The sequence below is a fragment of the Heterodontus francisci genome, chromosome 3 (genome assembly GCF_036365525.1).
Source record: "Heterodontus francisci isolate sHetFra1 chromosome 3, sHetFra1.hap1, whole genome shotgun sequence".
NCBI lineage: Eukaryota > Metazoa > Chordata > Chondrichthyes > Heterodontiformes > Heterodontidae > Heterodontus > Heterodontus francisci.
Window position 1 is genome coordinate 201,687,037 of NC_090373.1, and position 22,628 is coordinate 201,709,664.

The 22,628-nt window shown below is 45.8% G+C and overlaps 1 protein-coding gene across 1 annotated transcript in view; it reads right to left on the reverse strand.

The window, feature by feature from the left end:
* The window catches only part of LOC137367179 (dynein axonemal heavy chain 8-like), a 2,062,041-nt gene that overhangs the window by 1,362,503 nt on the left and 676,910 nt on the right, over nucleotides 1–22,628 (reverse strand). Inside the window, exons 50-52 of the mRNA XM_068028615.1 lie at nucleotides 15,508–15,649; nucleotides 13,351–13,515; nucleotides 10,061–10,254 (exon numbers count right to left, since the gene is read on the reverse strand). Coding sequence (XP_067884716.1) covers nucleotides 10,061–10,254; nucleotides 13,351–13,515; nucleotides 15,508–15,649 — 501 coding nt within the window. The remainder of the gene's footprint in view (nucleotides 1–10,060; nucleotides 10,255–13,350; nucleotides 13,516–15,507; nucleotides 15,650–22,628) is intronic.

Sequence of the window (22,628 nt, forward strand, 5' to 3'; positions counted from 1 at the left end):
AGCTGAAAGAAGACAGAGGGTGGTGGTTGATGGCAAATGTTCATCCTGGAGTTTAGTTACTAGTGGTGTACCGCAAGGATCTGTTTTGGGGCCACTGCTGTTTGTCATTTTTGTAAATGACCTGGAAGAGGGTGTAGAAGGGTGGGTTAGCAAATTTGAAGAGGACACTAAGGTCGGTGGAGTTGTGGATAGTGCCGAAGGATGTTGTAGGGTACAGAGAGACATAGATAGGCTGCAGAGCTGGGCTGAGAGATGGCAAATGGAGTTTAATGCGGAAAAGTGTGAGGTGATTCACTTTGGAAGGAGTAACAGGAATGCAGAGTACTGGGCTAATGGGAAGATTCTTGGTAGTGTAGATGAACAGAGAGATCTTGGTGTCCAGGTGCATAAATCCCTGAAGGTTGCTAACCAGGTTAATAGGGCTGTTAAGAAGGCAAATGGTGTGTTAGCTTTTATTAGTAGGGGGGTCGAGTTTCGGAGCCACGAGGTCATGCTGCAGCTGTACAAAACTCTGGTGAGACTGCACCTGGAGTATTGCGTGCAGTTCTGGTCACCGCATTATAGGAAGGATGTGGAAGCTATGGAAAGGGTGCAGAGGAGATTTACTAGGATGTTGCCTGGTATGGAGGGAAGGTCTTACGAGGAAAGGCTGAGGGACTTGAGGTTGTTTTCGTTGGAGAGAAGGAGGAGGAGAGGTGACTTAATAGAGACATATAAGATAATCAGAGGGTTAGATAGGGTGGATAGTGAGCGTCCTTTTCCTCGGATGGTGATGGCAAACACGAGGGGACATAGCTTCAAGTTGAGGGGTGATAGATATAGGACAGATGTGAGAGGTAGTTTCTTTACTCAGAGAGTAGTAAGGGCGTGGAACGCCCTGCCTGCAGCAGTAGTAGATTCGCCAACTTTAAGGGCATTTAAGTGGACATTGGATAGACACATGGATGAAAATGGAATAGTGTAGGTCAGATGGTTTCACAGGTCGGCGCAACATCGAGGGCCGAAGGGCCTGTACTGCGCTGTAATGTTCTAATTCTAATTCTAGACACGAGCGAACCAGCAGTGGCATGAATACCAGCGTGTAAGGACCTCAACACCATCACCATCCACGAGAGCACTGTCTAGAGGAAATCTCCAAGGACTGGAACCCGCTCAGACTCTGACCAGCATGAAATGATGCAGTCTGGAAACCCAGCAACAGCACAAATTTGCCGCGCCTTCACTTCTGCTCTCTCCAGAACCACCAGTACCATAACGAGTCAGAATGGACAGGTATATCCATGAGACCAAGTACTCTTCCCCCAACAAGGTGGGACATCTTTGTGCAGAATGCTAGAAGTTGTGAGGTAAACCCATGGGAGTTATTGGGGTACACAAAGTCAATGCAGAGAAAGCGACCCTGACTGAGCAGATCAGACTGTAGCTTTGACTGCAGCTGTAAAGCCAAATACAAAAAACCACTGTGACTGCAGGGGTTGTGAATAAGATATCTGAAAATTATAGGGAAATCTTGTTGAAAGGAAAAGTAACTCCTTATGCCTCAAGTGAGGCAGGCAAACCTATAGTTATACGTAGGGATACAGGAGCCACCCAAATTCTTTTTCTGGGGAAAGGCATAACATTTCCACCAGAGAGCACATTGAATGCTAAAGTTTTAGTAAATGGTATTGGTGGGGTGTACCCATACCTTTGTATTGGGTGCACCTAGAGTGTGACCCTAATGTCTGGAATGGTAACCGTGACAGTTGTCCTGAGTTTGCCGGTAGACGGAGGTGACCTACTCCTGGGGAATGATTTCACCGAAGTGAAAGTAGTAACCTCTCCAGTCGTGACGGAAAAAACAGGTGATGTTAAAGAGACAGAACAGTTACATGAAAAGGTTCCAGGAATGTTTCCTTCTTGCATCGTAACCTGAACAATGGCTAAACAAGTTCCATTGTCGGAAGTAAAATTGGCACCACAGACAGTTGGCCGAATATCTGAAACTTTCTTTGGGGATTTGGATAATCCCAAGGAAATGCTGAATAAAATCTTCTCTGATCACAGCTCAGCAAGCTGATCCAGAGTTAAATAAAGTGGCACAATCAGCTCTAACAGAAGCTGAGGCAAAAGGAGTTTCAGAAGTCTATTATATTAAAAGTGGCATTCCGTTGAGGAAGTGGAGACCTCATCACAGACCTGCGGATGAAGAATGGATAGTTGTTCAACAGATAGTGGCACTGCCAAAGTATCACCGGGAACTATTAAGGTTAGCGTATGAAATTCCTACAGTGGGACATGCGGGATATGGAAGACCAAATCACATATAAGTCAACATTATTACTGGGCAGGTCTTTCCAAGGATGTGATGCAGTTTTGTAAAACATGCCAGGTTGTGGGAAAACCGCAATCTGCCATAAAACCGGCACCTCTAATTCCCATACCAGTTATTGGGGAACCATTTTTGTAGGGTGTTGGCAGACTGTGTAGGACCTTTACCGAAAACAAATATTTCATATATATATAATATATTCCCAGAGGCCATTCCCTCGAGGACAATTTCTGCTAAGGCAGTGGTAGAGAAGTTAACCCAATTCTTCACTTGATATCAATTATCAATTGAAATGCAGTCGGATCAAGGTTCCAATTTTATGGATAAAATATTTCAAGAAGTTCTGGGTAATTTGGGTATAGCACAGCTAAAGTCTTCAGCATACCACCTACAAGCACAGGGAATTTTTGAAAGGTACCATCAGACCCTCAAAACAATGATTAGGACTTGCTGTTATGAATATCCCCATGATTGGGATAAAGGGCCAGACTTCCTTTTGTTTGCCACTAATGATTCATCTAAGGAGTCTACAGGTTTTAGTCCTTTTGAATTAGTTTACGGAAATGAGATGGAAAGCATAAATGGGATTGGGCAAAGTCAGCATGGGTTTACAAAAGGGAAATCATGCTGAACAAATCTACTGGAATTTTTGAGGATGTAACAAGTAGAATAGATAAGGGTGAACGAGTAGATTTGGATTTTCAGAAAGTTTTTGATAAGGTCCCACATAAGGCGGCACAGTGGCGCAGTGGTTAGCACTGCAGCCTCACAGCTCCAGCGACCCGGGTTCAATTCTGGCTACAGCCTGTGTGGAGTTTGCAAGTTCTCCCTGTGTCTGCGTGGGTTTCCTCTGGGTGCTCCGGTTTCCTCACACATGCCAAAGACTTGCAGGTTGATAGGTAAATTGGCCATTATGAATTGCCCCTAGTGTAGGTAGGTGGTAGGGAAATATAGGGACAGGTGGGGATGTGGTAGGAATATGGAATTAGTGTAGGATTAGTATAAAATGGGTGGTTGATGGTCGGCACAGACTCGGTGGGCCGAAGGGCCTGTTTCAGTGCTGTATCTCTAAAACTAAATAGGTTAGTGTGCAAAATTAAAGCACATGGGATTGGGAGTAATATACTGGCATGGATTGAGAATTGGTTGACAGACAGGAAACAGAGAGTAGGAATAAACGGGTCTTTTCCGGGTGGCAGGCAGTGACTAGTGGGGTACTGCAGGGATCAGTGCTTGGGCCCCAGCTATTCACAATATATACTAATGACTTGGGTGAGGGAACTAAATGTAACATTTCCAAGTTTGTAGACAACATAAAGCTGGGGGGGGGGAAGTGAGCTGTGAGGAGGATGCAAAGAGGCTCCAATGTGATTTGGACAAATTGGGTGAGTGGGCAAATGCATGACAGATGCAGTATAACGTGGATAAATGTGAGGTTATCCACTTTGGTTGTAAAAACAGAGAGGCAGATTATTAGCTGAATGTGATAGATTGGGAAAGATTGCAACGAGACTTAGGTGTCCTTGTACACCAGTCACTGAAAGCAAGCATTCAGGTGCAGCAAGCAATTAGGAAGGCAAATGGTATGTTGGCCTTTATTCCAAGAGGATTTGAGTACAGGAGCAAGGATGGCTTACTGCAGTTATACAGCATTTTGGTGATACCACATCAGGAGTATTATGTGCAATTTTGGTCTCCTTATCTGAGGATTGATGCTCTTGCCATGGAGGGAGTGCAAAGAAGATTAACTAGGCTGATTCCTGGGATGGCAGGATTGAAGTATGAGGAGAGATTGGGTCGACTAGGCCTATATTCACTAGAGTTTAGAAGAATGAAAGGGGATCTCATAGAAACCTATAAAATTCTACCAGGACTAGACAGGCTAGATGCAGGGAGGATATACCTGATGGCCAGGGTATCCAGAACCAGGGGTCACAGTCTCAGGATACGGGGTATGCCATTTAGTTTAGGAGATGAGGAGAAATTTCTTCACTCAGAGGGTGGTGAACCTGTGGAATTCTCTACCGCAGAAGGCAGTGGAGGCCAATCATTAAATATATTCAAGAAGGAGATAGATATACTTCTTAATGCCAAAGGGATCAAGGGATATGGGGAAAAAGCGGGAACAGGGCACTGAATTAGACGATCAGCCATGATTTATTTGAATGGCGGAGCAGGCCCGAAGGGCCAAATGGCCTACTCCTGTTCCAATTTTCTATATTTTCTACATAAGAGGTCCTCTACACCTAATTAAGGAAAGGTTTTTAGAACAGAGGGATGAATCTTCTGTACTAGATTATGTATCCGTGTCACGGGAACAGCTCACAAGAGCTTACAATGTGGCTCAGGAACGCCTTAAAGCTTTCCAAACAACTATGAAAAAATGGGCACACAAGCATGCTAAGACCCGAACTTAAAGATTGTCCACTGTGCAGGCAAAAAGAATGTTATTTCAGATGCTTTGTTGTGAATCTAACTTTGTTTATGTTTTATGAGTGTAAAGATGGTAAAAGCAAAATTGTATTAACTACAGGTAAAGAGTGAATGGGGGATGAGTGTGAAAATATGTGTTTTAAAATGCTTTCAACTGTTGTTTTACATACACATTGTAATGAAATGCATTTAAAAATGGTGCTTCATGTCTCCAAAGACGGAGGTGTTATGAAGGTTTCCATTTCTTTCTTAAAATTTGAGAATCTATATTTTAAAACTGAAAAGGGATTCCATAAATGCTGGCACTTTAAACAGTTACTGGAAGGCATTTTTCAAATAAAAACCCAGCAGGGGAGTGACAAGTCAAGATTTATGGTTGTCATGAGACTGGACTTCTGGAAAGGTTTTAGTTTCAATTTGAACTGCTAAAACGTCAGTTTGCTACTTGACCTGCCAGGAGGCTACCAGCCCATCGTTCTCTTGAAAAGAAATCCTGCATCAGGAGATTCCTATTTCCTCCTGTATTTGAAGAAAGCCTGCACAATTAAAGAACTTGCATGTCAAATGTGTGGAACTGAAACCTTTATTGCTGCAGTCCTGCTTTAAGACCTGACTGAAGCCTTCTGTAGCTGCATCTCTAGGAAAGCCTACCCAAACTAATCTTCAACATCACCTGGAAGAAACTGTTCTGGGAGGATCCTAGTGACAGCCGTCTATTCGCATTTGGGGCGCCTCACACAGAAAATTTCTTCCCCTCACCTCAACACTCCCCTTTCTGATTTCCTGCTGTCAGACACACCAAGAAGGAAGAGAGAGCAGCAGTACAGCTGCTGATGAAGACACCCTGTCACATGATCTGACACTTGCAGCCACCTGCTCAGATACTAGCATGGCACATATCTTGGAAGCCAGTTTTGAGTTGGGATCTGTACATGTTGAGCAATTGGGCACAAGTGGACTGCAGCCAGGCCAGGGAGAAAGCATAGTTTGTGTGCCAGCTCACTGGAGGGCAAGGTCACTGAAGAGTTCTGCTACAGGGGACTCAGATGAGGACTTCGATGGGGCAGTATATAGGAGAACATACTAAGTTGCTGGGTGCATTGACTGGCCTGCCACTTTCAAGGAGCATGGAGGAGTTTGGCTTTAACTTGGCAGAGCACAATGTGCACCGAGACTGGATAGGCTAGGGTTGTTTTCCTTAGAGCAGAGAAGGCTGAGGGGGGACCCGATTGAGGGATACAAAATTATGAGGGGCATAGATAGGGTAGATAGGAAGAAACTTTTTCCCTTAGCGCAGGTGTCAATAACCAGGGGGCATAGATTTAAGGTATGGGGCAGGAGGTTTAGAGGAAATTTGAGGAAAGATTTTTCACCCAGAGGGTGGTTGGAATCTGGAACAGACTGCCTGAGGGGGTAGTAGAGACAGGAACCCTCACAACAGTTAAGAAGTATTTAGATGCGCACTTGAAATGTCATAGCATACAAGGCTACAGGCCAAGTGCTGGAAAATGGGATTAGAGTAGACCGGCTTGATGGCTGGTGCGGATACAGTGCGCCGAAGGGCCGATTTCTGTGCGATATAACTCTATGACTCTGTGAGAGGTTACCCTCTCCACATTCTCTGTTCCATCTTCCTGCCATATTGTAGACTCAGAGGCACTGCAACTGCAGCCCCATACCTGTTACAGCCTTTGTTTGGATAGTCACCATATTCTCTTCCCTCCCTGTGAGGATGAAGCAACACTCCCAGCCAAACCCAGGAACTCACCACAACACCTCAAAAAACAATTCACAGTACTTCCAGAGACATGGCAAAAGCATCTGTTATTCTAAATTACCATACCTGGATCTCTCTTATGTCTGAACACATATGGGCGGCACAGTGGCGCAGTGGTTAGCACCGCAGCCTCACAGCTCCAGCGACCCGGGTTCAATTCTGGGTACTGCCTGTGTGGAGTTTGCAAGTTCTCCCTGTGTCTGCGTGGGTTTCCTCCGGGTGCTCCGGTTTCCTCCCACATGCCAAAGACTTGCAGGTTGATAGGTTAATTGGCCATTATAAATTGCCCCTAGTATAGGTAGGTGGTCGGGAAATATAGGGACAGGTGGGGATGTGGTAGTAATGTGGGATTAGTGTAGGATTAGTATAAATGGGTGGTTGATGGTCGGCACAGACTCGGTGGGCCGAAGGGCCTGTTTCAGTGCTGTATCTCTAAACTAAACATATTCATTGATGAGTCACAAGCAAATATATCAAATGAACCTGCAAGGTCCAAGTTTGCAAAAAAGCGTAAAATCAATTGGGTGGGCTGAGTGACATCAGCACAATTTGGGATGCTTCCAGTGCGCGAAGGGGATGCCCTTGTAAAAAGCCTTCCTGGCATAGGGCGGAGGCCTACTTGGAGTGCCTCCAGCTTCCATAGCGCATTCTCCAGCGGCACTATATATCCGAATTTCACGCCCAATATCTCTTTTATATATATATATATAAAATAAGCAACAAAAGGTATGATATATACCAAGAACAAAAAGTTCCATACGCCTGAACTTTTTCAATAAGCCTCTTCGAAGAAACCTGATCGAGCACGTTCTGAAAATCTATGTACATTATATTTTCTGCGCTCCCTTTATCTATGGTTACGAAAGCCTGATTCTTGGTTTGGAGAGGTAACTTTTAATTTGGGTCATAATATGAAGTATGAAGACCCTAAACAATGGGAACCTCTCTGAACCTCTTGATGCAGACAGTGGGCTGCATTTTACAGTCTCGCCACCGAATTTGGCAGCAGACATAAACGATGACGGTACACCCTTGAGGGCCGCATGTTGCAGAGCCGCTGCGATATTCAGTGCGACAGCTCATTTAAATGGCTGGGGCGGACTGCACACCCTGATGACATGGAGGAGGTGGGTGGATAGCTCCAGCAATGGCGTCAGCAGCCTTTGCTGATGCCATTTTTTAAGGTCATCGAGCCCTAACATTCAATTTAATTATGTAAAGATACAGTGTTTTTAAAAAATAAAATGCACTGATCCTGACCCTCTCCTACACCCCCCAATAACCACAGAATTAATCACCTGCCCACTCCACCCCCACCCCAAATCACTTACCTTGTGCACCTGACCGTACCCCACCAAAGTACATAAACTTTTAAACTTTATCCCTTCCCACCATCTCCTAGATCAATGAATTGAGTCTGACGCTGCTGCCCCTCCTCCCGCACTAAAAAATTACCTGCTCTCCCCTCCCCACCAGTGTTCCACCTCGGATCCCCGGGTGAGGATCCGAAGGTGCGGGATTGCCAGCCACCAGCAACAATATCGCTCCAGGACGGATGGCGAGAGCAGAAAGATAATCAGTTCATTTATACGAATAAGTTTAAATATTTAATTGGGGTCCCATCGCCGGGCAACGGGGTGGGGCCGTCATGAGATCTCGTTGCTATCAGCAATATCGGGCCGGGCCTTCCCGGTGTCGAGGCCTGTGGCGGACCTCTACTAGAGGCATTTTCCGGCCTCCCCCGCCATGACCCCTGATGTCAGGGGGCTGTAAAATGCAGCCCAGTGTGTCTGCATCTGCCTCAATCAGGGGGTTAAATTATTCATATGATTTTCCAGAACAAAGAGATTTGGAATTGGAAATAATTAGTTTAAACTGCTATCTGGGACATCTTAAATGTACCACCAGCTATTTATGGGTGTGCTTGTTGGTCACAGACAGTCTTCAGACAGGCTGTTGGTCACAGAGAAAGCAATTGGCTTTGGGAGCTGCTGTTGTCAGGAGCAGAGGGGCCACCAATAACCAGGGTGTTTCTATTTTGAGGCAAGCCCCTGCTCAAGCTGGGAAATCCAGATTTTTCGGTTGCTGAAGGAAAACTGCAGGGTTCGCGCTGCTGAAGCTAGAGGAAGAACCCCCAGGAAATCTGATACCTCAGAAGAAAGCTGAGAAATTAAAGAAATTGAAGTGAAATCCAAGAGCTGTGGTGCATTTTGAATTTGTCCGAGGAGAAGTGAACAAACAACCAAGATCCTGCAAAGTATAGGGTAACTCATGGGGTGGAAGTAAAAGTCAAGTGGGGTTGTTCTGTTGAGATCTAGGGCTGAGTTTTACTCGCCCTCCAGCATCAGGGGTCGTAGTGGGGGGGGCCCAGAAAATTTTTACAGGAAAGGCCTGCCACAACCCCCAATGCCTAGAAGGCCCTGCTGCATTTTACTGGTGACGGCAAGGTCTCGGTGCAGCCCCTCGGCAGCGAGGCCTTCGTGTGTCTAAATAAATGTATGCTAATACATGCAAATTAACTTACCTGGACCAGGCAGTCGTTCCATGTGCCTTCCGATCCCCTTTTGGGGATTCAAGGCGAGACACTGGTGGGGAGGGAGGAGAAGTTTCATTTTCAGGTCGGGATGGCGGGGGGGGTGGGGGGGGGGGGCATGAATGGAGGAAACTTACTCGATTGGCTGAGGGGATGGTGGTGGGAAGGGGTTGAAAAGCAAAGATCATAAGGTTTGGGGGTGAAAGGTCAGGACCGGCAAAAATGTTTTCTCGGGGTGGCGGGGGGAGAGGGAAATAAATTTATTGGTTTATGATTGGGGAGGGGGGGGGGGTAGAAGAGGGGCTTTGATCTGTACTTTAATGCTTTTATATAAATTAAAGGTAATAATCACATTAAAAATTAAATTTGCTGGTAAGTGCTTACGGCCCTTAAAAATGGCACTGGCGCCTGCGGGGTGGCACCTGAAGCTGTGGCCGGGATTGGAGCAGCTGCCCCCACTATGTCATTGGGGGTGGCCACTCTGCCCACTCCATTTAAATGAGCCTCCCCTGTGAAATATCACGGGGGCTCAACAATGGCGGATCCACGTGGGCAGACCCCCAAGATCATAGCTGCAATTTGCAAAGCGCTCATAAAATTCAGCCCCTCGAGTGTACAGTATACATTTTTTTTTAAATTTTAAGTTTAAAGTAAAAGTGTTTTCAAATTGTAGAGTTGTTAGTAGTGTTTTGCTTTGTTTAATTTTTGTACAGTAAAGTTTTTTTGTTTAAAACTGGAAATCTTGTGGTGTAATTCTTACAGTAAATAAAAACTAGGAATTCGACTTTCACTTTTTAAAAGTTAACAGTCCCTTACTATTGTAACACTATCCAATCTGTTCTTGATTAATCCAAGCATTTCTAAATGCTCACTAATTTTATCTCCCTGTCTAAAATACATGAATCGATCTTCAGACATGTCATAAATGTCAGTGGAAGGCTAATCATCAGAAATAGCAAAAAAGCGGTTCAAGGGAACTTCTATAAGTGAGGGATATTTACAATACCTTAATTGTAGTCTCTCTGTCTTTTAGCCACAGCATCTTGAATTTTTGAAAGCCTTCTAGTGCACTGGTGATAGTATCTCTCAGTGAGTTGACAGAAGTAGACAGTAGTACTACTAATTTGGTTACGTCTTTGTGTTCTGCCACATTATGATAAAAATTCCTCAGCTTTCTTAAATTCCTATTTTCATTTATTTCTGTTAAGGAGAACAAATTTACATACTTAACAACCATAAAATAGCTTTTTAGTATATCTACTGATAGTCACTGGGTAAAGATTACGAAGCAGTTTTTTCTCGGGTTCCTGCCCTGCCAATGTAAGTGAGGGGGAACAGAGCCTAGTATGCCCAAGCACAAAAATGTTGACCTTGTCCCAAATTGTGGGGCCAGATCATTTGCATGGCTGGATAGTCTGGATAGCCTACAAGAGGGCTTCCATGGCACTCACTCCAATCTCTTGCTCTGCCAGAGGTGATTTAAGACCCTTCTGATCCAAAGCAATGGTGAACAGTGAAACTTTATCTCTGAAAGGAACCATTCAACCAGCAGACAAAATATTTTCAGCTGGGAAGAGTTCTCTTATTGCCTTACACAGGTGTCATTCCCAGAAACTGTCCTGGACACTCCTGCTTTAAACTGGGCACGTGAGAATTAGCTGCCAATACAACCGCATAAAACCGCAATTTAGTCCACCCCACTGCCAATTGAGGCCCTGAACTATGGAAGGCGGTGGAGTAGTGGTAATGAGTAACCCAGAGCCCCCAGGCTAATGCTGTGGGGCCATGGGTTCAAATCCCACCACTGCAGATGGTGGAATTTGAATTCAATTAATAAAGATCCAAAAAACAAAGTTAGTGTAGTCGCGATATCTGGTTCATGAATGTTCTTTAGGGAAGGAAATCTGTCATCCTTACCTGTCTGGCCTACATGTGACATCAGACCCACAGCAATGTAGTTGTCCATGACAGCATTGGAAGCAGTGATCACCGCACAGTCGTTGTGGAGACTAAGTCCCGTCTTCACGCTGAGGGTACGCATCATTGTATTGTGTGGCACTATCATTGTGCTAAATGGGATAGATTTCGAATAGATCTAGTAACTCATGAGGCGCTGTGGGCCATCAGCAGTCGCAGAAATGTATTCAACCACAATCTGTGACCTCACGGTCCGCCATACCCCCCACTCTACCATTACCATCAACCATTAACCCTGGTTCAATGAAGAGTGCAGGAGGGCATGCCTCTAAATGAGTTATCAGCCTGGTGAAGCAACAACACAGGATTACTGGCATGCCAAATAGCAGAAGCAGCGTGCAATAGACAGGGCTGAGCGATCCCACGACCAACTGATCAGATCTAAGCACTGCAGTCCTGTCACATCCAGTCATGAATGGTGGTGGACAAGTAAACAACTGACAGGAGAAGGAGGCTCCACAAATATCCCCATCCTTGATGATGGGGGAGCCCAGCACATCAGTACAAAAGTCAAGGCTGAAGAGGTTGCATCCATCTTCAGCCAGAAATGCCGAGTGGATGATCCATCTCGGTCTCCTCCTGATCGCCTCACAGATGCCAGTCTTCAGTCAATCTGATTCATTCCATGTGTTATCAAAAAATGACTGAAGGTACTGGATACTGCAAAGGCTATGAGCCTTGACAACATTCTGGCAATGGTACTGAAGACTTGGGCTCCAGAACTAGCCGTGCCCCTAGCCAAGCTGTTCCAGTCCAGCTACAACGTTAGCATCTATCCAGCAATGTGGAAAATTACCCAGGTATGTCTTGTACACAAATAGCAGGACAAAGCCAACCCGGGCAATTACCGCCCTATCAGTCTACTCCCGATCATCAGGAAAGGTCGTCAACAGTGCTATCAAGCAGCACTTGCTCAGCAATAACCTGCTCACTGACGCTCAGTTTGGGTTCCACGAGGGCCATTCAGCTCCTGACCTCATTCCAGCCTTTGTCCAAATATGGACAAAAGAGCTGAACTCCAGAGGTGAGGTAATAGTGACTGCCCTTGACTTCAAAGCAGCATTTGAGCGAGTATGGCATCAAGGATCCCTAGCAAAACTGGAGTCAGTGGGAATCAGAGGGAAAACTCTCGGTTGGTTGGAGTCATACCTAGCGCAAAGGAAGATGGTCGTAATTGTTGGAGGTCAATCATCTCAGGACCAGGACTTTACTGCAAGAGTTCCTCAGGGGAGTATCCTAGGCCCAACCACCTTCAGCTGTTTCATCAATGACCTTCCTTCCAGCACATCAGAAATGGGTATATTCGCTGATGATTGCACAATGTTCAGCACCATTCGCGACTCCTCAGATACTGAAGCAGCCCATGTCCATATGCTGCAAAACCTGGACAACATCCAGGCTTGGGCTGATAGTTGGCAAGTTACATTTGTGCCAGGCTAGTGCCAGGCAATGACCATCTCAAAAAAGAGATTCTAACCATCTCCCCTTGATGTTCAATGGCATTATTATCACTGAATCCCCCACTATCAACATCCTGGGGTCACTACTGACCAGAAACTGACCTGGACCAACCACATAAATGCTGTGGTTACAAAAGCAGGTCAGAGGCTGGGAATTCTGCAGCGAGTAACTCACCTCCTGTCTCCCCAATGCTTGTCCACACTCTTCAAGGCACAAATTAGGAGTTTGATGGAATACTCCACTTGCCTGGATGGGTGCAGCTCCAATAACACTGACGAATCTTGGCATCATTCAGGACAAAGCAGCCCGCTTGATTGGCACACCATCCACAAACATTCACTCCCTTCACCAACGACGCACAGTGGCAGCAATGTATACCATATACAAGATGGACTGCAAAAATTCACCAAGGCTCCTTTGACAGCACCTTCCAAACCCACGACCTCTACTAGCTGGAAGGACAAGGACAGCAGATGCATGGGAACACCTTCTCAAGGGCAATTAGGGATGGGCAATACATGCTGGCTTAGCCAGGGATGCCCACATCCCCTGAACAAATAAAAGACACTGGCTAACTGACCCCCAATTAAGGGCCTCTTCCCGCTGTAGCCTCAATTACCCATACAGTGGACAGCCCTGTCACCGCACGGGAAGGATGGTACGAAAAACTCTGCAGGTTGCTTCCCGTCCTGGGGAGGCTGGGTCCCTTGTTCAAAGGCACGAAGTGCCTGAACAAAGGATGCAGCACTGTGAAGATGCAGGGGGCCTGCTGAGGGCCACCCACCTGCCCTTGCTGCCGGCCCCCCCTCCACCCTCCTCTCCCACCCCCAACCCACAAAACCCCTCCCCCCGACTTACCTGAGATCTGGATCCAGCGATGACCCTCGGCCTCCGTGATGGTCATCTCCAGCAGCAGCCACCGCCTCTGTGGTGGCACAGCAGCTGCTGGGCTCTGATTGGCAGGCAGCTCTCCAAGGACAGGACTTCCAGCGAGGGCTCCTAAATCCCATGGAAGGCCCGTCGCTGTCCATTTAAGTGCCTGATTGGTACTAAATTTGGCAGGCCTTCCATAAAAGAGGCAACGTGGGGATCTCAGCATAGGTATTCACCGAGGAGAGGGACATGACGGATGTTGAGGTTAGGAACAGATGTTTGATTACTCTAGGTCAAGTCGGCATAAGGAGGGAGGAAGTGTTGGGTATTCTAAAAGGCATTAAGGTGGACAAGTCCCCAGGTCCGGATGGGATCTATCCCAGGTTACTGAGGGAAGCAAGAGAGGAAATAGCTGGGGCCTTAACAGATATCTTTGCAGCATCCTTAAACACGGGTGAGGTCTCGGAGGACTGGAGAATTGCTAATGTTGTCCCCTTGTTTAAAAAGGGTAGCAGGGATAATCCAGGTAATTATAGACCAGTGAGCCTGACGTCAGTGGTAGGGAAGCTGCTGGAGAAGATACTGAGGGATAGGATATATTCCCATTTGGAAGAAAATGGGCTCATCAGTGATAGGCAACATGGTTTTGTGCAGGGAAGGTCATGTCTTACCAACTTAATAGAATTCTTTGAGGAAGTGACAAAGTTGATTGATGAGGGAAGGGCTGTCGATGTCATATACATGGACTTCAGTAAGGCGTTTGATAAGGTTCCCCATGGCAGGCTGATGGAGAAAGTGAAGGCGCTTGGGGTCCAAGGTGTACTAGCTAGATGGATAAAGAACTGGCTGGGCAACAGGAGACAGAGAGTAGCAGTGGAAGGGAGTTTCTCAAAATGGAGACGTGTGACCAGTGGTGTTCCACAGGGATCCGTGCTGGGACCACTGTTGTTTGTGATATACATTAATGATTTGGAGGAAAGTATAGGTGGACTGATTAGCAAATTTGCAGACGACACTAAGATTGGTGGAGTAGCAGATAGTGAAGGGGACTGTCAGAGAATACAGCAGAATATAGATAGATTGGAGAGTTGGGCAGAGAAATGGCAGATGGAGTTCAATCAGGGCAAATGCGAGGTGATGCATTTTGGAAGATCCAATTCAAGAGTGAACTATACAGTAAATGGAAAAGTCCTGGGGAAAATTGATGTCCAGAGAGATTTGGGTGTTCAGGTCCACTGTTCCCTGAAGGTGGCAACGCAGGTAAATAGAGTGGTCAAGAAGGCATACGGCATGCTTTCCTTCATCGGACGGGGCATTGAGTACAAGAGTTGGCAGGTCATGTTACAGTTGTATAGGACTTTGGTTCGGCCACATTTGGAATACTGCGTACAGTTCTGGTCGCCACATTATCAAAAGGATGTGGATGCTTTGGAGAGGGTGCAGAGGAGGTTCACCAGGATGTTGCCTGGTATGGAGGGCGCTAGCTATGAGGAGAGGTTGAGTAGATTAGGATTATTTTCATTAGAAAGACGGAGGTTGAGGGGGGACCTGATTGAGGTGTACAAAATCATGAGAGGTATAGACAGGGTGGATAGCAAGAGGCTTTTTCCCAGAGTGGGGGATTCAATTACTAGAGGACACGAGTTCAAAGTGAAAGGGGAAAAGTTTAGGGGGGATATGCGTGGAAAGTTCTTTACGCAGAGGGTGGTGGGCACCTGGAACGCATTGCCAGCGGAGGTGGTAGATGCGGGCACGATGGAGTCTTTTAAGATGTATCTAGACAGATACATGAATGGGCAGGAAGAAAAGAGATACAGAACCTTAGAAAATAGGCGACATGTTTAGAGAGAGGATCTGGATCGGCGCAGGCTTGGAGGGCCGAAGGGCCTGTTCCTGTGCTGTAATTATCTTTGTTCTTTGTTCTTTTTTGTTTAGGTTACCCTCGACATTAAGACCCCCACCGCCAGTATACAATTATCCCAAAATATGCAAACTACACTTGAATAATACCCTTTTTGATAATGGGGCCCAAAATAATGACTATTCTCCATCTGTCTTCAGTTTCTTGCTTTTGAAAATTATGTTAAGAACACAAAATGCTTTGAATAGAGAAAGGTCATGAGGCCCAACAGCACTCCCTACCTTCCAAATTCTCTGTATCATTAGCAATATCGTGATGACTCTTCGACTGCCTCCACTGTGTCACCTTACGGCTCACATCCAAAAGCATTTGGATTGTTCGGTTAATAGCATGCTGAATATCATCCAGATTCGGTACCATAACCTGCACCACAAAAGGCATTGTAAAATTATCAAAAAAAACTATAATTTTGCATCAACATGGCCAAACTCAGCATAATTCTGACGAAAATGCATGTTTCGAATGCAATAATCCCAGTCACTTCTATTATGTACAAATTATTTTCCAAGTATAAATAGCCGATAATGCTATTCTTACATAGTGGTGCCAGGAATCCAACTTGTCAAGCACTGTGGCTGCTATGCATCAATGTAGGCTCACTGGAATTTTAGCATGGCACTCTTGGAATATAGTGTACAAATGTCATGGGAAGGGATATTGCTGGGCAACAGCTCTTAAAGGACTGTAACTCACTCTTCAAGCCACCATGCAGATGTTGCAATAGCAGCACACACACTTCACCAACTACACGCCTATTTCGGATGGAAGTCAAGTCTTTCGAAAGTTACCACTGAATCTGCTACCACAATCCACTTTTCCAGGCAGTGAAATTCATTCCATTGTGTCTGTGACGGGTGTTTAAAAGAGCTATTCAATTATTCCGACACCTCTGCCCTTTCCCCATAGCTCTGCAAAGTTTTCAAATGTATATTGATTAAGAAGGGGAAAATAGAGTACGAGAACAAGCTCGCAGGGAACATAAAAACTGACTGTAAAAGTTTCTATATGTATGTGAAGAGAAAAAGATTGGTGAAGACAAATGTAGGTCCCTTACAGTCAGAAACAGGGGAATTTATTATGGGGAATAAAGAAATGGCTGACCAACTAAATGCATACTTTGGTTCTGTCTTCACAAAGGAGGACACAAATATCATACCAGAAATGTTGGGGAACACAAGGCTTAGTAAGAGAGAGGAACTGAAAGAAATCAGTATTAGTAGAGAAATGGTGTTGGGAAAATTGATGGGATTGAAGGCTGAAACATCCCCAGGGCCTGAGGTTATGCATCCCAGAGTACTTAAGGAAGTGGTCCTAGAAATAGTGGATGCATTTGTGGTCATCTTCCAAGATTCTATAGACTCTGGAACATTTCCTACAGATTGGAGGGTAGCTAATGTAACCCCACTATTTAAAAAGGGAGGTAGAGTGAAAGCAGGGAATTATAGACCAGTCAGCCTAACGTCGGTAGTGGGGAAAATTCTGGTGTCCATTATCAAAAGATTTTGTAGCAGAGCACTTAGAGAACAGTGGTAGAATCGGGCAGGGTCAACATGGTTTTACGAAAGGTAAATCATGCTTGACAAATCTACTAGAATTCTTCCAGGATGTAACTAGTAGAGTTGATAAGGGGAAGCCAGTGGATGTGGTTTATTTGGACTTTCAGAAGGCTTTCGACAAAGTCCCACATAAGAAATTAGCATGTAAAATTAAAGCGCATGGGATTGGGGGTAGTGTATTGCGATGGATAGAAAATTGGTTGGCAGACAGGAAACAAAGAGTAGATATAAATGGGTCTTTTTCCGAATGGTAGGCAGTGACTAGTGGGGTACTGCAGGGATCGGTGCTAGGACCCCAGCTATTCACAATATACATTAATGATTTAGCTGAGGGAACTAAATGTAATATCTCCAAATTTGCAGATGAGACAAAACTGGGTGGGAGGGTGAGTTGTGAGGAGGATGCAGAGAGGTTTCAGGGTGATTTGGACAGGTTGAGAGTTGGCTAATGCATGGCAGATGCAGTATAATGTGGATAAATGTGAGGTTATCCACTTTGGTGGCAAAAACAGGAAGGCAGATTATTATCTGAACGGCTATAAACTGAGAGAGGGGAATATGCAGCGAGACCTGGGTCTTCTCGTACACCAGTTGCTGAAGGTAAGCATGCAAGTGCAACAGGCGGTAAAAAAGGCAAATGGTATGTTGGCCTTCATAGAGAGAGGATTCAAGTACAGAAGCAGGGATGTCTTGCTGCAATTATTCAGGGCCTTGGTGAGGCCACACCTGGAATATCATGTGCAGTTTGGGTCTCCTTATCTGAGGAAGTTCATGCTATAGAGGAGTTCAGCGAAGTTTTACCAGACTGATTCCTAGGATGGCAGGACTGACGAATGAGGAGAGATTGAGTCGGTTAGGATTATATTCGCTGGAGTTCAGAAGAGTGAGGGGGGGATCTCATAGAAACCTATAAAATTCTAACAGGACTTCAGTGTAGATGCAGGAAGGATGTTCCCGATGGTGGGGGAGTCCAGAACCAGGGGTCATAGTCTAAGGATATGGGGTAAACCTTTCAGGACTGAGATGAGGAAATATTTCTTGACCCAGAGAGTGGTGAGCCTGTGGAATTCGTTACCACAGAAAGCATTTGAGGCCAAAACATTGTATGTTCTCAAGAAGGAGTTAGATATAGCTCTAAAGGGATCAAAGGGTATGGGGCGAAAGCCAGAACAGGCTACTGAGTTGGATGATCAGCCATGATCATAATGAATGGCAGAGCAGGCTCGAAGGGCCGAATGGCCTACTCCTGCTCCTATTTTCTATGTTTCTCTATCCAATTCTTTTTTGAAAGTTACCACTGAATTTCCTTCCACAATCCACCCTTTCAGGCAGTGCAATTCACATCATTAACAATGCACCATATTTAAAAAAAAATTCCTGATCTCACTTCTGATTTTGCCTTGCAATTTGGTCAGGTCGAATCTTCTTTTCAAAATCTATGCTTGCTGTTGTTAATTACTCTATCATTGCACCGGTGATCCTCAAGTTTTCACCTGGGAAATGATTCTTTTGTATTAGCCAAAGTACTAAGATTACAGGGAGATGAGTCCTAGCGTCTTAAAAGAAGTAGCTGCAGAGATAGTGGATGCATTGGTTATGATCTTCCAAATTTCCTTAGAATCTGGAAAGGTCCCAGTGGATTGGAAAACCGCAAATGTAACACCTCTATTCAAGAAATGAGGGAGACAGAAGGCAGGAAACTATCGGCCAGTTAGTCTTACATCTGACATTGGGAAAATGCTGGAACCCATTATTAAGGACGTAGAAGCAGGACATTTAAATAATCCTAATGTAATAAGGCTGAGTCATGGTTTTGTGAAAGGGAAATTGTATTTGCCAAATTTATTAGATTTCTTTGAGGATGTAACAAGCACAGTGGATAAAAAGGAACCAGTAAATGTTGTGTACATGGATTTCCAAAATGCATTTGATAAGGTACTACATAAAATGTTATTACACAACCTAAGAGCTCATGGTGTTGGGGATAATACATCAGCATGGATACAGGATTATCTAACTAACGAACAGGAAACAGACAGTTTGGATAAATGGGGCACTTCCAGGTTAGAAAATTGTAACACAGGGTTCACTGCTGGGGCATCAACGATTTACAATCCATATTAATGACTTGAATGAAGGGACCAAGTGTATTGTAGCCAAATTTGTGGACGACTCAAAGACAGGGAGGAAAGCAAGTTATGAGAAGGACACAAAGTATCTTTAAATGGAGGTTAAGTGAGTAGGCAAAACTTTGGCAGATGGAGTATAATGTGGGAAAATGTGAGGTTGACCACTTTGGCAGGGTACACAATATTTTGAAAAGACAGGCAGAATGGAAAAGGAGCAGGGGGAGCCGTGATAATAAACTAAGACATAAGGTCATTGGCTCAGATAGTCAGGAAGTAGAATCAATATGGGTGGAGATGATGAATAGGAAGGATCAGAAAAAGCTGGTGGAAGTAGTTTATAGGCCCCCTAACAGTAGTGAGACTGTTGGACAGCGTATTAAACACGAAATCTACATCTGTGACTCTTCCGACGCCCTATGTCATTTTGACAATTTCCAGTTTCTTGGCCCCAACCGCCTCCTCTTCACTGTGAACGTCCAATCTCTCTACACCTCCATTCCCCACCAAGATGGTTTGAGGGCTCTCCGCTTCTTCCTTGGACAGAGGTCCAACCAGTCCCCATCCACCACCCCACCCTCCTCCGCCTGGCTGAACTTGTTCTCACATTGAACAACTTCTCTTCAACTCCATACACTTCCTTCAAGTAAAAGGTGTTGCTATGGGTGCCCGCATGGGTCCTAGTTATGCCTGTCTTTTTGTGGGGTATGTTGAACATTCCTTATTGCAGTCCTATTCAGGCCCCCTCCCCCAACCCTTTTTCCAGTACATTAATGACTGTATCGGTGCCGTTTCCTGCTCCTGCCCCGAACTAGAAAACTTGATTAACTTTGCTTCCAATTTCCACCCTTCTCTCATCTTTACATGGTCCATCTCCGACACATTTCTTCCTCGACTTCTCCGTCTCCGTCTCTGGGGATTAGCTGTATACCAATATTCATTATAAGCTCACCGACTCCCACAGCTACCTCGATTACACTCGTTCACACCCTGCCTCCTGTGAGGACTCCATTCCATTTTCCCAGTTTCTCCATCTCCAACGCATCTGCTCTGGTGATGCAACCTTCCACGACAGCGCTTCTAATATGTCTTCCTTTTTCCTCAACCGAGGAGTCCCCCCCCACTGTGGTTGACAAGGCCCTCAACTGTGTCTGGTCCATTCCACGCACCTCTACCCTCACCCCTTCCCTCCCTCTTCGAACCTCGACAGGGTTCCCCTTGTCCTCACCTTCCACCTCACCAGCCTCCACATTCGAAGGATCATCCTCCGTCATTTCCGCCACATCCAGCGTGATGCCACTACCAAACGCATCTTCCCCTCCCCTCCCCTGTCAGCATTCTGAAGGGATCATTCCCTCCATGACACCCTGGTCCACTCCTCCATTACCCTCAACACCTCGTCCCCTTCCTACGGCACCTTCCCATGCAATTACAGGAGGTGTAACACCTACCTAACGTCCAGGGCTGCAGCAGGCAGCTGCGGACCTGGAAGGAACAAGGCTGGAGAAAATCTATAAAAGAAAGAGCAGGGCTCGAGGCCCTTCACCTACCTGATGTCCGGGGCAGCAGCAGGCAGCGGCAGACCTGGAAGGAACAGGGCCGGAGAAAAGCTATAAAAGAAAGAGCGCGGCTCGAGGCCCTTCACCTACCTGATGTCCAGGGCAGCAGTGGACCTGGAAGGAATAGGGCTGGAGAAGAGCTATAAAAGGAAGAGTGGGGCTTGAGGCCCTTCACCTATCTGTGGATAGCTGTGATAGATTGTGTGAAAAAAAGGTTCCTTTTAAATTAAAGCCCTCGGATAGCTACCTGTAAATTGTTAGTAATTACTAGTTGTACTGGTGTTGTTTGCACGGAGTGCCGTGGGTTGAGTATGGGTTTTTTTGCTGGCTGGGGACGGTGGAAGATGCTCTTTGGTCTTTTTCTTTCTCAGCTTCAGAGGTACAGGGGATAAGGGCTGATTGTAAATAGCTGGTAAGTTATTACACTAGCAAGTTTTCATTGAAAGGTAAGTAATGGCAGGGCAGCTCGGCCAAGTGGAATGTGCCTCCTGTGAAATGTGGGAAGTCGTGAACGTGTCATGTGATCTTGGAGAACATGTCTGCAGAAAGTGTCTCCTGTTTCAGAAGCTTGAGCTTCGGGTTTCAGAGCCCGAGCGGCAGCTGGAGACACTGTGGTGCATCTGCGAGGTGGAGGACTACATGGATGGCACGTTTCAGGAGGTAGTCAACCCAGTGCCTAGGCGAGCACAGTCGGGGCGGGACTGGGTGGCTGCTGGATGGACAAAGAAGTCAGGGCAGGTAGTGAAGGAGTTCCCAGAGGACAGCCCACTTTCTAATCGGTGTTCAGTTCTGAGTACCAGTGGGAAAGAGGGTTCCTCTGGGGAATGCACTGAGTTTCATAACCGGAACATCATGGATGACTCAGCTGTGCTGGGATGAAGAAAAAGGGACAAGAGGGCAATAGTGGTAGGGGATTCTATGGTGAGAGGAACAGATACGTGTTTCTGTGGTCGCAGATGTGATTCCAGGATGGTATGTTGCTTCCCGGGAGCAAGGGTCATGGATATCACCGAGCGGTTACAGAGTATTCTGGAGGGGGAGGGTGCACAGCTGGAGGTCGTGGTCCACATTGGTACCAATGACATAGGTAGAAAGAGGGATGAGGTCCTGCAAAAAGAATTTAGGGAGCGAGGTAGCAGATTAAAAAGAAGGACCTCACTGGTTGTAATCTCTGGGTTTCTCCCGGTACCACGGGCTAGTGAGTATAGGAATAGAAGGTTAGAGCAGATGATTGCTTGGCTGAGGAGACGGTTCAGGAGGGAAGGCTTTCGTTTCCTGGATCAGTGGGCCCATTTTTGGCGAAAGTGGGATCTGTACAAGTTGGACGGGTTGCACCTGAACCGGAACGGGACCAACATCCTTCCTGGGAGGTTTGCTAGTGCCGTGGGGGCGGGGGGGGGGGGTGGTGTTTAAACTAATATAGCAGGGGGATGGGATACAGAGTGGAAGCACAGTAGGGGATGATGCACAATCAAATATTGAAGAGAAGCAAAGTCAGCCCGGAGGGCAGAGTAAATAAAGACCTGTTAAGTCTCAAGCAAATAATGCAAGGCTGGATTGTATCTATTTTAATGCAAGGAGTCTTACTAGGAAGGCAGATGAATAGAGGACGTTGATTAAAACATGGAAATATGATCCCATTGCTATCACTGAGACATGGTTGAGGGAAGAGCAGGACTGACAGCTCACTATCCCAGGGAATAGAATCTTCAGATGTGATAGGGGAGGGGGTAAAAGAGGAGGTGGCATTGCGCTGTTGATCAAGGAGTCAATTACTGCAGTAAGGTGGGATGATATCTTAGGAGGTTCCTCTAATGAGGAGATATGGGTCGAACTTAAAAATAAAAAGGGGGCAATCACTTTGGCTGGGAGTGTACTACAGGCCCCAAACAGTCAGGGAGAAATAGAGGAGCAGATATGTAGGCAAATCGTACAGAGGTGCAAAAATAATCGGGTAATAATAGTAGGGGATTTCAACTTCCCCTATATTAGAGGGGATAGTATTAGTGCAAAAGAGTTAAAGGGGGCGGAATTCTAAAAGTGCATTCAGGAGAGCTTTTTGAGCCAGCATGTACAGAGTCCGACAAGAGGAGGAGAGGTA